This window comes from Emericellopsis cladophorae (assembly GCF_022114955.1).
Source record: "Emericellopsis cladophorae strain MUM 19.33 chromosome Unknown NODE_32_length_265932_cov_108_382166, whole genome shotgun sequence".
NCBI classification, from domain to species: Eukaryota; Fungi; Ascomycota; class Sordariomycetes; order Hypocreales; family Bionectriaceae; genus Emericellopsis; species Emericellopsis cladophorae.
Genome location: NW_026250957.1, coordinates 114,179 through 129,739, shown reverse-complemented (window position 1 = coordinate 129,739; position 15,561 = coordinate 114,179). Strand labels below are relative to the sequence as shown.

The 15,561-nt window shown below is 41.0% G+C and overlaps 1 protein-coding gene across 1 annotated transcript; it reads left to right on the top strand.

Moving 5' to 3' along the window:
• Positions 1 to 376: 376 nt before the first annotated feature.
• On the top strand, positions 377 to 2,402 carry J7T54_002857 (uncharacterized protein; the record flags this gene model as incomplete). Its single annotated transcript, XM_051507486.1, has 2 exons — positions 377 to 1,936; positions 1,989 to 2,402. The coding sequence occupies 2 exons, from the start codon at positions 377 to 379 to the stop codon at positions 2,400 to 2,402; spliced, it is 1,974 nt and encodes a 657-aa protein (XP_051361316.1).
• Between the last annotated feature and the right edge of the window lie 13,159 nt (positions 2,403 to 15,561).

Below are 15,561 nucleotides of genomic sequence, written 5' to 3'. Positions count from 1 at the left end.
TACCTTCCGACCATCGATCGATTGCATCACAGTCCTGAAGGCAACGACTTCATGTTCGCTGGCTCCCGACAATCGCTGGTGCCTTGTGGAGTGTGTGGCCCAGATCCGCTCTGCCATGCATCGAAACGTCGCATGATGGATGCCTTTGATCCCTGACTCAAGTGATAGCGCGGGACGAAGAGGCTCCATCATCTGATGAGCACTCTTGGCTTCGGACACGATCGATTTCCTTAATAACTGCCCCCTCCCCCCCTTATGTCGTGCTACGCAGCACTAAGCATCACACAATCCTTACCCTACTTGCCATCAGTATCGAGGCAATCTGAGTCACTATTCCCATCCGACACCAACCAGACACAGACCGCGATAGTTCCTCATGGAGGCACTCAAGAAAATCGGCCGCTTCCTTGCGCCGCCTCCCGACAAGGGCGAGGATGGCCGTGACCAGTGGCCGTCGCGTGCCTCCTTCATCCTGGCTTCCATGGGTGGTGCTGTCGGCATGGGCAACATGCTGCGGTTCCCATCCCAGGTCTACAACAACGTCGGTCTGCAGTGGTTCGTCCCTTACCTGCTCGCCGTCTTTCTGTTGGCCATTCCTGCCCTCGCGCTCGAGCTCGCAGCGGGCAACGCCTATCGTGGCGGCTGCGTCGTCGCCTACAATTCCATCAGCACGCGGATGAAGGGCACGGGCATGGCTCTCAACTATGTCGGACTCATCGTTGTAACCTACTTTGTGCCCATTCTCGCTTGGATCATGGTTTATTTCCAGAACTCATTCTCCAGCCCTTTGCCGTGGGAAGGCCGCGGACAGGAGTATTTCATGTACCACGTGGTCAGCGCAGTCGACCCCGTTGAAAAGAATGGCTGGATCACCTACCCCGGCACCAAGCTCGTTGGCGATCTTATGGGCTGGAACACCTTCACTTGGTTCCTCGTCTGGCTGTGCATGTTCCGAGGCGTGGGCATGACCGGTCGTGTCGTCTACTTCACCATGGGTCTGCCTATCATCACTATGATCATCATCCTTGGCCGTTCCGTCTCGCTCGAGAATGCCGGAGAGGGTATCAAGCTATACTTTGGTTCGTGGTTCAGCGAGAAGCTCGCCGGAGGCAAAATCTGGCAAGATGCAGTTGGCCAGGTCTTTTTCTCGACTGGCGTCGGATTCGGATACTACACGGCCTACGCCTCGTACAACCGTGCCAAGGCCAACACTGTGCAGGATGCCTTTATTATTGTGTGCGCCAACTGCCTCTTCGAGACCATTGCCGCCTTTGCCGCCTTTGGTGTTGTGGGCTTCTTGAGGCTCTGGCCCTGGGAGAACGAGGCTCTCGGGACGTATAGTCTTGGATTCGTGACCTATCCTGAGGCGATTCTTGCGATGCCTGGCGCCAACTTCTGGGCTGTCTTGTTCTTCTTCACCCTCATGCTCCTCGGTGTCAGCTCGTCTTTTGCCATGTTGGATGCTGTTGTGACACTCGCCATGGACTCGGAACTGGGCAAAAAGCACAGTCGCCCAGTGGTCGCCACCACGATTGTCATTGTGTCCTTCCTGCTGTCTATTCCCTTCTGTACTGAGTTTGGCTACTGGTACATGGACGGTGTCGACCGGTGGATCAACAACATCGGCCTCGTCTTTGTCGTGTGGGCCGAGTGTACCTTTTCCACCACCCTCTACCGCTACAAAGACGTTGTGGGCCAGGTTGGAGCCCCGGCCTTCTACACCTACAACTGCGCATACTTTGGCTCTCAGGTCCTGGGTGTTGCCATTGCACATGCCGTCATGCCTGGGGTTGGTGCGGGCGTCGGCTTTGCTATCTTTTTCATCGGTGCCGCCATCGCATTGTTCATCTCCAAGACACCCGACTCCCCAGGCACTCCAAAGTTCTGGTCCAAGAACAAACTCTCGAGCGCCCTGTTTTATCTAGCCTTCTACTCGGTTCGTCAATGTCCTTCCCGTCCAGATGAACTCATTTACTGACCGCTGCCAGGGCGAACAACTAAGGCTGGACTTCAACAATGTTGTCGGTCTGGGCAAGAACTGGACATTTCCAAGTTTTTGGGCCCCTCTCCTGCGATACGTCACCGGGCCCATTCTGGCCATCATCTTTTCTTTCGCCTACCCTTCCTTCCAGACTGTGAAGAATGACCCGGTGTACATTTTCGGATTCGTTGCAGCCCACTTCCTCCTTGTGTGGGTTCTTTCCGGTGTCTTTTATCCCCGGTGGTTGAATGTCTTTGTACCCGTTGAACGCAGGGATGACGGCGTCATCCCTTACGCTCCGAATGTGCCCCGAGGTGTCATCTTTGGCGAAGGTTCTGACGAGGCCGTCGAGACGGGCTCTGGAACCAGAGACTATGATGGCAAGGAGAAGAAGTCGGATTCTGAACCGATTGCCTCTTAGGAGCTCTTGTGAAATTGTCGTGTGACGGGATTGCCGGGATGATTACCTGTGTTTGTCGTGAGTCGTCGTTCTATGTGACATTCATGAGGTGAACATAGCATACTACTATGACGAGATATCATATGACAGCCTTGGACACCGCACAAGCTAGTGAGTTTTCAAGCTTGAAATCAACCATGATCAATTCTTCGAGCTAGCCGACTGGGCGGACAAAATTTGTACCGACGACGTCTGCAGCTTCTTGAGGCGTCTCGCGATCCCAACGTCGATTATCCTCTTCGATATCAGCCCACGACTTTTACCCAGACACGCTTTATGTGTTATCCAATGCGTTCGTTCGCAAACACTATCCTGTTGAGTATCTTGAAACCTATGCTGTGCGAACATGTCGACCACTGCTCATGACTGAGTAGAGGAGGAAATCTGCGATCGTGTTGGCCTCCTATCCATGATCCGTTCGTACACATGTACGGAATAGTGACCCAGACTTAACCAAAGGGTACCGTCAGTCGCCGCGGAGCAACGATGTACAGGACTTTTGCTGAGCCTTCTTGAATTTAGGAAATTTATCGTTGTGCCACGGACTCGCCCGTTTCATACATCAATATCTTGTCTCCTCAGCACTCTTCATGAGCTCCCACGCCTTGATGTGGCACTCACAAGCTGACAGTCTCATGCCTGGATCTTTCACCGCCATATTGTCCAAAACACAGGACAGGATATCACTACCAGCCTGATAGCAGTGGCGTTGAATGTGCCTGCGCACTTCTTTCGCCCACTCTCGCGCATCTCGCCGCATGCCTAGGTTATAATTTGGTAGACCACGTTCCAGCCAAGCCAGCACCAAGCCAAGAGACCATATGTCGATAGACTCGTCGTACGGTTGCTGAAGACTGAGCACTTCCGGGGCTAGCCATTTTGGCGCTCCGCAAATGGTCTGGAGGAATACCGCTCCTTGGAGAGGCCAAAATCGGCAAACTTCACAACAACGCCACGTTTTCCCCTTTCTGGAACCATGCTCGAGCACAATACCGGCACCAATCTTGGCACCGTGACTGAACAAAAGCACTAGGCAATCTAGATTTTCGATCAGATTCTCATCAATCGAGTTCTCTCCTCCACTCTTCTCTTGACTATCGCGAGCAAAGTTAGTTGTTCGCTCGGCGGTTGAAACGCCTCTTGTTCTTGTTACGTCAAACCGTTGATGCTGCGTCTGGGAACCCCTCTCCTTTGTGTGGTAAAAGATATACAATGACATCTTCGGGTTCAAAGGCCGTTTCGACGGTGGTGAATGGCGAGTGACAAGCGCCAATTTAAATGTGGCAGGGGAATATATGGTGTTTCCAAGACATAGGCACCTGATTCAAACTTTTGGGGGGCACAAATAAATTATAAGAGAACATGACGGCTGGTACAGCCCGTATGCAGACGTGCAATCCAACCAAGATAGTTGGCTCAGATAGTCGCACAGAGGCGAGAGCGTCTCATCCGTTCGGCTTCAATAGCGGAATGGCAAAGTCAGCCCAAGATTCGTTCAGCCTAGTAGCCAGTAATTGTAGCTTTCTTTTCATCTACTGGAGGCAGAAGGCGCACTTTTCGAGTATCGGCTACTATCTCTAGACGAGTCTTGGGCCTCACCGGTGCGGGAGCTCATGCTGTCACGCAGAGCCACGCAACCTTGCGTATGAAATATGCGAGTTTGTGCTAGAACTCTCATGGCTAGGGACATGCAAGTCAGACGAAAAAAGACAGGTCGGCGTCTTCATGTTGGATCAAAGGCTGTGATCCCTGTGAGCCTGGGAAGGGAATGAATGACATAACGAGGTGTGGCCCATTCAGCTGAGTCTGGATTCGGGAGGGATCGTCGTTGGATGCTGGCGTCTGGCGGCATGGATGGGCGTTTCATTGGTCAAGGAAGCAGGGTCATCGGGTATCCCTGAGCTTCTGAAGCAGCCTTTGTCTGTATCGGGACTAGCTTAGGCAGATTCCTGCAGGCCTACCGCAAGGCGGCCACGGTAAGCTCTGGTTGGTCGTGTTTGATGAAAGGCCCCACTCAACCACGCATGCTCTTTGTCAGATTCCAGTCACTGTCACTTTTGTCAGTTCAACTCGTCAGTGTCCGAGACTCCAGTAGCGATCGCGAATGCTACCTCTTCTCCCATCGTTGAACATAGCAAACATCAAATTTGTCAGCCATCATCTCTTCACGGGGCTCTATCATGTCCATAATGGAAGACGAGGGCACTATTTCTCTATCCCTGGCTGACTCGACCAAGGATGCGAAGAATCTCCTGGCTTTAAGCGAAGCAGAACTCCGCGAATATTAGCAGCGCCACGGCGATGCCCACGGCAAAAATGCAATTCCCAGCCGCATCCAACTACGAAGCAGTGTGGTGCCGAGAATCAGAGGTTGGGCAACAAGACATGAAATCAGTCTTGTCTGAGCAGTGGGCCCGGTGGTGGGAGTTCCGCAAGTCGCAATGGCATCACAGTGACAGTATGGAAAGGGTACTCTGCCTTTCTTGCTGCAGAAAAGGAGTTACTTAGGAGACAAGGAGAGTGGATACTAGCTGACAACCCTAGAGACCACGATGCTCAACAATCTAGGTGGAAATCGATGCATGTTTCTCAACAGATTCCGGATGACCATGACTTCCTGGAGTATAGCGAAGCTGTTAAATGGTGACTCGCGCCGCACCATTGCCAGCTTCCTCTGGAGCTAAAAACAATCCATATGAGCAGCCAGGACCAACTGGCTCGAGTATGTCAATTTCGAAAAGTGGTGGAGGATCTGGAAAGGAATGCTATTGCCATGGGGAAAGACCGTGACTGGGTTCCTTTGGAAGAAGTTGCGCTCAGATAGACAAGCGGCAGCGGAAAAGTTGATGGACTCGCGCTTAAAATCAGACGACGACCCCGAAACTGCGCAACGTGCGCTGGCGGAGCTGGGCCCTCTCATCCTTTTGATTCGTGACTATCTCAGGGGTACACAGAGTCTGCCAAAATCCAGAAAAAGATTCATATGCAAAGGTTCCGTGTCAAGTGGGCAGTGGAGGAAGCTCGTTCTATGGAGATGGAGGTCACCCAGCAACCAGAGTCCTCGGGGAAGAAGCGGCGCGTTGACAATGAGTCCTTTGAGCCACAGGCCAAAAGCTCTAGGCAAGATGGTGGCAGCCGAAATGAAGTGTCGGTCTCAGTGTCAGAGGGTGCGGCGCATTCAGAAAGAAGTTGACGCTTGTTGAACGGCACAGAGAGCTCCTGGATCGTCAAGCTTTGGGTCAGATCACTTACAATCACCTTGAAATACCACTCAGGCTCCAAGCCTAGATATAGGTACGCTTTCATTTTAAGCGCCATCCGAGTCCTTCTCTCCGCTACCATCGCCTAGACTAATGGCTCGATGGCTAACCTACTTCTGGTTGGCATGAATTTTTGCTTAGTATCACTCTCATCGCAAGTCGCAAAGACAAACTCGCCACGGTGGTCTTTTAATAATTCAGGAGCGTCGTAGATCTTATACAGCGCAGGGACGAGCTCCCTACCCCTTTCGTTGTCATCACTTATGAGTGGCTGGCGTCCGCTCGGGTAGATGAAGTTGGGATCAAGATGGCAGGAACCAGGCTCGACATTGGCGTTCTCAGTGAACCAGGTTCAAACTTGTCTAGGTCGTGGTGGCGGGGCTGAGAGGTTGCCCGGTAGTGCCGTGGACCGTAGTTGATGTGCTAGGAGGATAGCTGTCGTTTGTCTTGGCCCTTGAGCTATCGATGCACATACTGAACTGAGACAGGTTTTGCGATCTAGTACTCTGGAAGTACTTAGGTTCCGAGGATGAACAGGGTTTACAAAGTGATTTGGTGGGCTAGTCTCGTGTCTTTCACCGTGGAAACACTTCTCTATATAATATAATTAATGTTGAAGCCAGCGCGGTGCTATATTGAGCCACACCATATTATTAAGACAACCGTATGTGGTCTTGCATCAGCTTTGGCTACTTTTCTCTGCCCTATGTTCTGATACTTGTTGCGCCGGATCTATCTAGTGTGGATGATGACTGACCAGTCAGCGTGTCGGTTCTGTCCAAATGCGGTATGATAACGTAAACCCCATGCGAGCGGGCCACCCAAGCGAGCGGGCCACCTTCACCACTCATCACGTACAAAAAGGGTGACCATAATCAACATAACGAAAAAATTATTAAAAAAATCAACATACCTTATAGAATGAGACTTGATATATCATCCTGATAACTTCGTACGTTATAACCTGTTTTAGCGCACTTGCTATAGCGCGCAGGCTTCGGACTGCCTGGTGGCTGCGGGCGCCTCCTCGTGCGCTTTTCTTCCTGAATTTGTTCGTTAACCTTCTTTTGATTAATAAGGTCTTTCCTATCTTGCATAGTAAGGATGCCTTTATGCTATAGATAGCTTCTTTTAGTCTTCCGGCGCTTACTTAATACCTTATTTGCCGTACGTAGCGACACGTTCTCCGCTTATAAGAGGGCTACCTGGTGTATCACTGCTATAGTCCCCTTTATTAGTTAATCTAAGGCATTAAGCATAGGCGTTGGAGAGCTATTTTGATAGATAGAGATTCGAGTCTTAATATTTTCCGACTATGCGCTAGCCTCGTGCGCGTTTTGCGGCGTCTTAAAGACCCAAGGGTAGGTATTCTTAAGAAGATCTATAGGAGGTGTTAGCGTGCGTAGCTTCACGTCAAGCTTCGAAAGGACCCTTTCTAGGTCGTACGGCATAAGGCCGGTACTAGCAAAGCCTCCTTATATATTTTTCTCCGTAAAAGTAATAGAGAAGGCCGCACGGAAGGCGCGAAGGAAGTCAACCTTTAAGATATACGTGTTACGACCCAACATGCGGCCTTCACGTGCTTCGGGCACCCCCTACTTTTTCCTACCATTTATAGCACGATCATCACTTATATAAATAATCGCCCCCGCGATTATTACGATTATCACGAATCGCTACGAATAAGTAGATAGATTATTACCGGGGATAATAATCGCCTTAGTATATAAAAAGCCTAGCTTTATTATAGTTAGTCTCTACTAGCTCTCCTTAGCTATTAATATAATTATCTACGTAAGATCTACTATCTCGTATATAGACTATAACCTAACCGCTTAAGTTAATAATATCTTAGTATACTTAGTTTAATAACCGACTTCTATTCTATCTACCCGGTAGCTAGTCTAGACCTAAACGTTATATATTAATAGCTCTTATTTAGTATACTACTATATTAAGTACTTAAGTAATATAATACTATAGCTAGCGAATCCTCTAAGACTAAGGGTAAGCACGCTAAACCTATCTAACCCCCGCCGGAGGAAGATATCGGTATAAACTTACATAAGTCCGAGGACGAGGCTAATATCCTCCGAGGCTAAATTCAAGAACTTAAGGGATAACTATAATAAGTCGCCGATATATAGACTCGCGATAAAGAGTAATACGATAAGGCGTATCGTAACTTTAACGAAGGAATAGCCTTATAGCGGGAATAAAACGCGTAGTTAAGAAACGAAATAAATAACGTAAGTAATAATACTATTCGCTAAGTCACCGGTAAGGACCTAGGAGAGATTATAAAGCCACGCTAATTAAGACTATTCGATAGTATAACTAAGGACCTTTAAGGGTTCCTAACTTAGGTTAGAGCTTATTAATAATACTTTCCCTCTATCCTAAGGATAGAAGAGGATAAAGTACGCTATATAGCGGGATATCTATCGGGAGCCGCCTTAGCTTAGTTCGAGCTTACGCTTCGGGATTTCGTAACCTATGTTTATTAATACTAAAAGTAAGATATAAAGGATATCTTCGTATATTACTATAACTTTAAAGAGGTATTAAAAGCGACTTTCGGAACTATTAATAAAGAACGCTTAGCTAAGAACTAGCTAGAAACGTTAAAATAAAAAAGATTAGCTTCGGACTATAGCGCTATATTTATCTAGATAATATCTAGAACTACGAAGAGTAAGGGAGATAAAATAATAGCCTATTATAAGGGCCTTAAGGACGAGGTTAAGGATAAACTCTATAAGGAGGACCGACTTATTACTCTCGCTACGTATATTATAATAATAGTTAAGATTAATAACCGATAATTCGAAAGGCGATAATAAAAAAAGGGATAATACTTTACTAACTCCTTGAACCGCGATTATAGTAATAAAAACAAGATCTACCCTAATATAGGAAAACCCTAGTTCTACCTAAGCATAGCTCACGGAGGAACTTATATAGGACCTATAGACTTAGACGCTATATAACGAAAACTCGCGGTAATCGAGAAAAAGAACCTTACTTACTATAGTTATAGTAAGAAAAGATACTTTATACGCGAATATTATTCCTTAAAGAAAGAATAAAAATAAGACTAAAAGCTAGTACCTAAAGGTAAGATAAAATAGCTAAATATAACTAAGGCCGGGTACGAAATTATAATAAATAAGCGATACGATATTATTAAGGATAAGGAGTAAGAATATAAGGACTACCTCTCCGCTATCTAACGAAAGCTAACTAGAACGCTAACGTATAAGGAACTCTATTAAATAGCTTATTACGATAATAGCTACTAGACTTATAAAGATAGAAAAGAAAACTTAGGGTAGTTCCCTAAGGCACTATATTAAGATCGCGTTTTAGCTATAATATATAAGGTTACTATAGGACTAATAAGATACCCGGACGTTATAGATAAATCGCTAGATAACCCGGACGAAGAATTATTAGATACTAACTCTATAGATAGCGAAGAAGAAATCTTATAAGAAAAGAGGATACTCGAAATAAATCTTTTATATAAGCGAGCTATATCGTAAGACTAGCTCTTCGCTATTAAAGACCGGTACGATCCTCTGCCCCGAGGAGAGGACCTCTAGATAGTTATCTACGTATAGATAATACTCGGAGAAAATAGTCCGGAATAAGATCGAAAGATACTATTAAGAGATAACCTAAAGATAAACCCTAACGCGGAAAAATATCACGAGTTATTATAGATCTTATATATATATTATTTCTATAAAATCTATATAACTAAGAAAAGGAGATATTAGGTCTACCTAACAAGGGGACTAGATATTCGCGTTATCGACGACCCTTATAAGAAGGATAAAGCCGAATTCTACGAATATATATATATAAAACCTAGTATAGGATACGTAATACTAAAATAATCGGCTAAGTGCCCTAAAGTATACGCACGAAATCAGAAAATATAGAGCAAGTGTCTATCGGTAGACTGCCCTAAGTATATTAAGGAAAAGGTATTCGATTAGTACCGAACTAGAGAATAAAAAGAAATAGAAGAACTCTAACGATATAAGAATATAACGAAGGTATTACTCGGTCTTAAGCTTATTAAAAAAGAAGCTATTATAGCGAAGGTAAGGCGCTAGAAAGAGGGAAACCTTATAAAGGAATTCCTAATAAAAAAAGAATACGTACTAAAGTACGGTCACGTATATAAGGGATATAATAAACACCCTAAAGGTATATAACTACCGTACAATCCGATCGAGGAATTAAACCGAAACTATATCTTTAAAGGTAAAACGGACCATAAATAATATAAAAGAGCTAAGGAAATATTACGCCTATATCATAAGATAAAGGCAAGGGAATACCAAGTTCCGAACGGAAAGGTATATATATAATATATAGTATATAAATACTACGAAGGATATACGCTAGACTACGGAGTCTATTACTATAAGTATATATACTACCTATATAAGGAGGAAGATAAGGAACCCTTTATACTATCAGAGTTATATAGTAACTACGGCTCTAAGGATAATAATATCGATATAGAATACTACTTATTAAAAAACTACTAATATCGCCTATAAAAAGGGCATAAGATAACGAAAGAAACCTTAAGACCCTTTACTCTATAGAAATAAGCGGAAGGTAGAAAACGGTTTTAGAAGTCTAGATTAATAGATATCGATTACGAGTATTATTAGATAGTAGATCGATAGGAAACTATATCTTACTAATAGTAATTAATTAATATATATTACTATAGAATTATAAGAAAGTAATATATAAGCTTTATAATATTAAAGGAGGAAGTTTCGATTATAATAATAGGACTATCGACCGTAAGACCGATTATCTTAAGGCTTCGATATAAGGATATTATAAGATAATCGTCTTTAATATTATAGACTTATATAATTACGATATAATACTAGGTTACTTATAGTTATAGAGAAGTAATCTAATAGTCGATTAGCGTAATAGCTAGTTAGCGTGGATAGACACGATAACGCGATAATCACTATTTAATTAGAATAAAGCGAATATTCACGACGATTTAGCCTCTAAAGAAACCTTACGAAAGGACATAAGTAAGTTAAAGTAAGTAAAGACTATAATATTAACCGAGAAAGCTTTATAACCGGGTATACGATATAAACAAGGGAAACGAATTATCGCTAATATTATATAGAAGATATTCGAAGTAAATTAAGCCCTTTAAAAAGAAAGAAAAATAAAACCTATTATAGAAAAAGAATAGCTAAAAAATATACTATAAGAGTATAGAAAATACCACTTACTATTTAAGGAAACCCTAGAAATAAGACTATTATTATATAGCCGATAGGATTACGAAATCTATCTTAAAACCGGTACTTCGACTAAGTACTAAAGACTCTATAACCTTAACGGAGAATAACTTAAAGTATTACGAGAATATATCGACGAAATACTCGAAAAGGGCTATATTCGACTATTTACTTTAGAAATAAGATACCTTATTATATTCGTACTAAAGAAGAATAATAAGCTACGATTAGTTATAGACTACCGATAGCTTAACGATATTATAATTAAAGACTAGACACCCCTACCGCTTATTAACGAGCTTAAAGATAGATTTTATAGTAAGAACTAGTTTACCGCTCTTAACCTAAAAGGAGCCTATAACCTAATCTATATAAAGAAAGGAGACGAATAGAAAACTACTTTCTATATAAAACTTAGTTTATTCGAGTATTTAATAATACTATTTAGCCTTACTAATACTCTAGCTACCTTCTAGCGAATAATAAATAATATACTTAGGGAGAACTTAGATATCTTCGTTATAGTATACTTAGACGATATCTTAATCTTCTTAGATACCCTTAAAGAATATAAGGAATATATTTATTAAATACTAAAGATACTTTAAGATACGAATCTCCTAATAAACTTAAAAAAAAGCGCGTTTTATATATAAGAAACTATCTTCCTAGGCTATATTATTCAACTAAACGAAATCCTAATAGAATAAACGAAGATTAGCGTAGTTAAGGACTAGCTTAAACTAAAAAATAATCTTAAAAAAGTATAAATATTCGTAAGTTTTATAAATTACTATAGGCGTTTTATATATAACTTTATAATAATCGTAGTATTACTAATAAAACTCACGAAGAAAGAAATACTATTCGAATAAGGAAACGAGTAAAAGTAAGCGTTCGAGGAATTACGAGATACTATCTTATTAAATACTATCCTTATAACCTTCGACCTAAAAAAACCACTCGAATTAGAAACTAATATATTAGACTATACTATAGGAGTATAGATTAGCTAACGCGATAAAAATAATAATCTAAGATTAGTCGCTTTCTTCTTAAAGAAACTCTATAGCGTAGAACTAAACTACCCTATATACGATAAGGAATTCCTAGCTATTATATCCGCTATAAAAGAATTTAAGTATTATATACTAAGAACTAAGTTTACGACTAAAGTCTATACTAATTACTAAAATATTACTTACTTCGCTACTATATAAGAACTTAATAAATAATAAATCCGTTATATGGAATTCCTAGCGGACTACGATATCGAGATTATCTATTAAAAGGGATCGGAAAATAATAAAGTAAACGCGCTTAGCCGCCGACTAGACTACGATACTAAAGTACTAAAAGCTAAGGGCTAGATACTTTAGAAAAATAAGGAAAAAAACTATATATAAATATCGCTTAACCTCCTTATATATAGAGTTAAAGTAGACACTACGTACTATAATAAAATACTAAATTAGGTATCTAAGTATATAAAGGAAATACCTAACGATTATATAATAAGGATAAGAAAAGGACCTACTAGGAATAGACTACTCTAGATACCACCGCCGCTACGCGATAAAATCTTAACTAATATCTACGCGTACCCTATAGTAGGATACTAAAGAGTTAGAAAGACTCTTAAACGAATTCGACGAACGTACGATTACTAAGGGATTAAAACAAACATCGCACGTATCGTCGGATGATACGAAGATTATATATATAGTAAGGCTGCCCGATATAAACTATACGGAGAACTAAAGCTACTACCCGTGCCTATAAGACTATTAGAATTAATAGCCTTCGACTATATCACGAAGCTACTTAAGTCGATCGAACTAGGATCTAATATCGAATATAATAGTATATTTATTATTATAAACTAAATAAGTAAATTCGGATATTTCTTACTATATTAAGAAGTAATAAATATAAAGACACTTATATATACTATACTTAAATATATCGTAGCTAACTATAGCCTTCTAGAAGAAATTATTTCGGATAAAAGAATAATATTTACCTCTAAATTCTAGTAAGCTTTAATAGCTTAATTAGGCACTAAGTATAAGCTTAGTATAGCTTATTACCCTTAGATAGATAGATAAATAAAGAGATTAAACTAAACGTTAGAATAATACCTACGGTACTATATTAACTACGAATAAAATAATTAGGTCTCGAAGTTACTACTCGCCTAACTCGCTTATAATAATATACCTATAGAATTAACCTAAGTCTTATTATTCTACGCGAACTACGGATATAAACCCTAATTCGGTAGTAAAATACTAAGGGATAGACCTTTAGCTAAAAAAGTAATACTTAAAGTAGATTAATTACGTTCTTTATACGAATATATAAAAAAATAACTCGAATTCGTACGTATACGAATATCGAAATACTATAATAAGAAAAGATCGAAAGGACCGATCTTTCGAAAGGGAGATATAGTCTACTTATTATATAAAAATTTCATAATAACTTAACCTTTATCGAAGCTCGATTATAAAAAACTTAGACTATTTAAAGTTAATAAAGTTATCTTAGATACTAATTATAAACTTTTATTACCCTTAAGTATAAAGATATACCTAGTTTTTTATATCTTATTTCTCGAAAAAGTACTATAAAACGTAAAAACTAAATACGAACTAAAGGTTCTTGAAGAACTTTACGAACTAGAACGAGTTCTCGATAAATAAAGAATTAATAAAGAAATTAAGTACCTTATTAAATAAAAAAAGTATATTAGTAATAAAAATATATAAGAACCCATTAAATACCTTATAAACTATAGCTACTTATTACGGTAGTTCTATCGGGCCTAGCTAAACCAAAATCAGCTAAAATAGACAGGTCTAGTAGTATATCTCCGTATACTATATCCTAAGTTTATATAAAATCAGGCTCTAAGATATTCTCGGTAGAAGAATAACTAACGGAGGAACCTAATACCTCCGATCGCCTTTACTCGCGTTCGGCCTCCTTATATTCTACGCGCTCTAGTTCCTCTATACTATTAATACTATAAGATATAGCCCTTATTATCTTCTCGAATTATAATTTCTTTTATTTTCGAAGATAGAGTATTTTTTCCTCCGCACGCTTAAGTTCGGTCTTAAGTTTCTAGTATTATTCGGCGATCTTATAAAGCTACGAAGTAGATACTCCGCTAATATCGTAAGCTAAATAGTTCGAGCGAATATACTTAGTATAACGGGAAGAATTATCGGTAGAGACTTAATAAGTCTTAAGCCTACGACGCTTATAATTAGAGTAAGTAGGTATATTAACGGAATACGCGAAAATAGTTTTAAGAAGTCAGATCTTACGCTCTTTAGTATTAGTAGACGATTTTTACGCGCGTTTAGCGACACGACCGGATATAACGAGGAGGATTAAACAGGAAACTTACTAGAACTAATAGGATAGGAATAAATATTTAAATAATCTTAGAGATAAGATCTTAAGAGGAGGGGTATTATATTATAACCTAATATACGGCCTTTACGTACTTCGGGCACCCCTTACTTTTTCCTACTATTTATAGCACGATTATTACTTATATAAATAATCGCCCCCGCGATTATTATAATTATTATAAATCGCTACGAATAAGTAAATAGATTATTACCGGGGATAATAATCGCCTTAGTATATAGGAAGCCTAGCTTTATTATAATTAGTCTTTACTAGCTCTCCTTAGCTATTAATATAATTATCTACGTAAGATCTACTATCTCGTATATAGACTATAACCCGACCGCTTAAGTTAATAATATCCTAGTATACTCAGTTTAACAACCGACTTCTATTCTCTCTACCCGGTAGCTAGTCTAGACCCGAACGTCACAATACGTAATATATACACGCATTAGATCTTCGACTTATCGCCCGTACGCCTGCTTAAGCGGTCTAAAGCAGCTAACGTCGAGAGGCTGAAGGATATGCGAAGAGTAAGGGGGTATGTAGACCGTGATAATCTTCTTTTCTTGGCAAAAGAGCTCGAAGTTGGTTAAATAGTGGCTCTTATAGCTATCAAGAATAAGCATTCGATACACGCCTTTTATACGAGGGATTGTATAGCGATTAAAGTACTTGATTTATTCAAGGCTAATCTCATTAGTTATCCAGCTATTATCTATTATAGCGATAACCCAATCGGCCGGAAGGTCGGTCCCCTCGTACCAAGCTGAGAGATGCTACTTAGCCGCGAGGATAATGAAAGGAGGTATAGCCTAGCCGCACGCACTAACGCCTTAAATTATAGTCGCCTATTCCCTATTCCCGGGCTAGGCTAGCTTAGCCTTTATTCGACCTTCTGAGGTCGTAATAACTATACCCGCGAAGATAATACCAATTATAAAGCCCGTCTCGTCGAAGTTATAGATATCGTTATCTAGGATCCCGTACTTAGCCTATATATTCCGTACAAGCGTGAACCAGCCCTTAACTAACCTCGGATCTTCGTATTTTGCCCGTTAGTGATCGTATTTACGAACCTAGCGCGTGCGAAGTTCTTAGTAGCGTTTAACGAAGTTTGAAGCCTAATGCTTG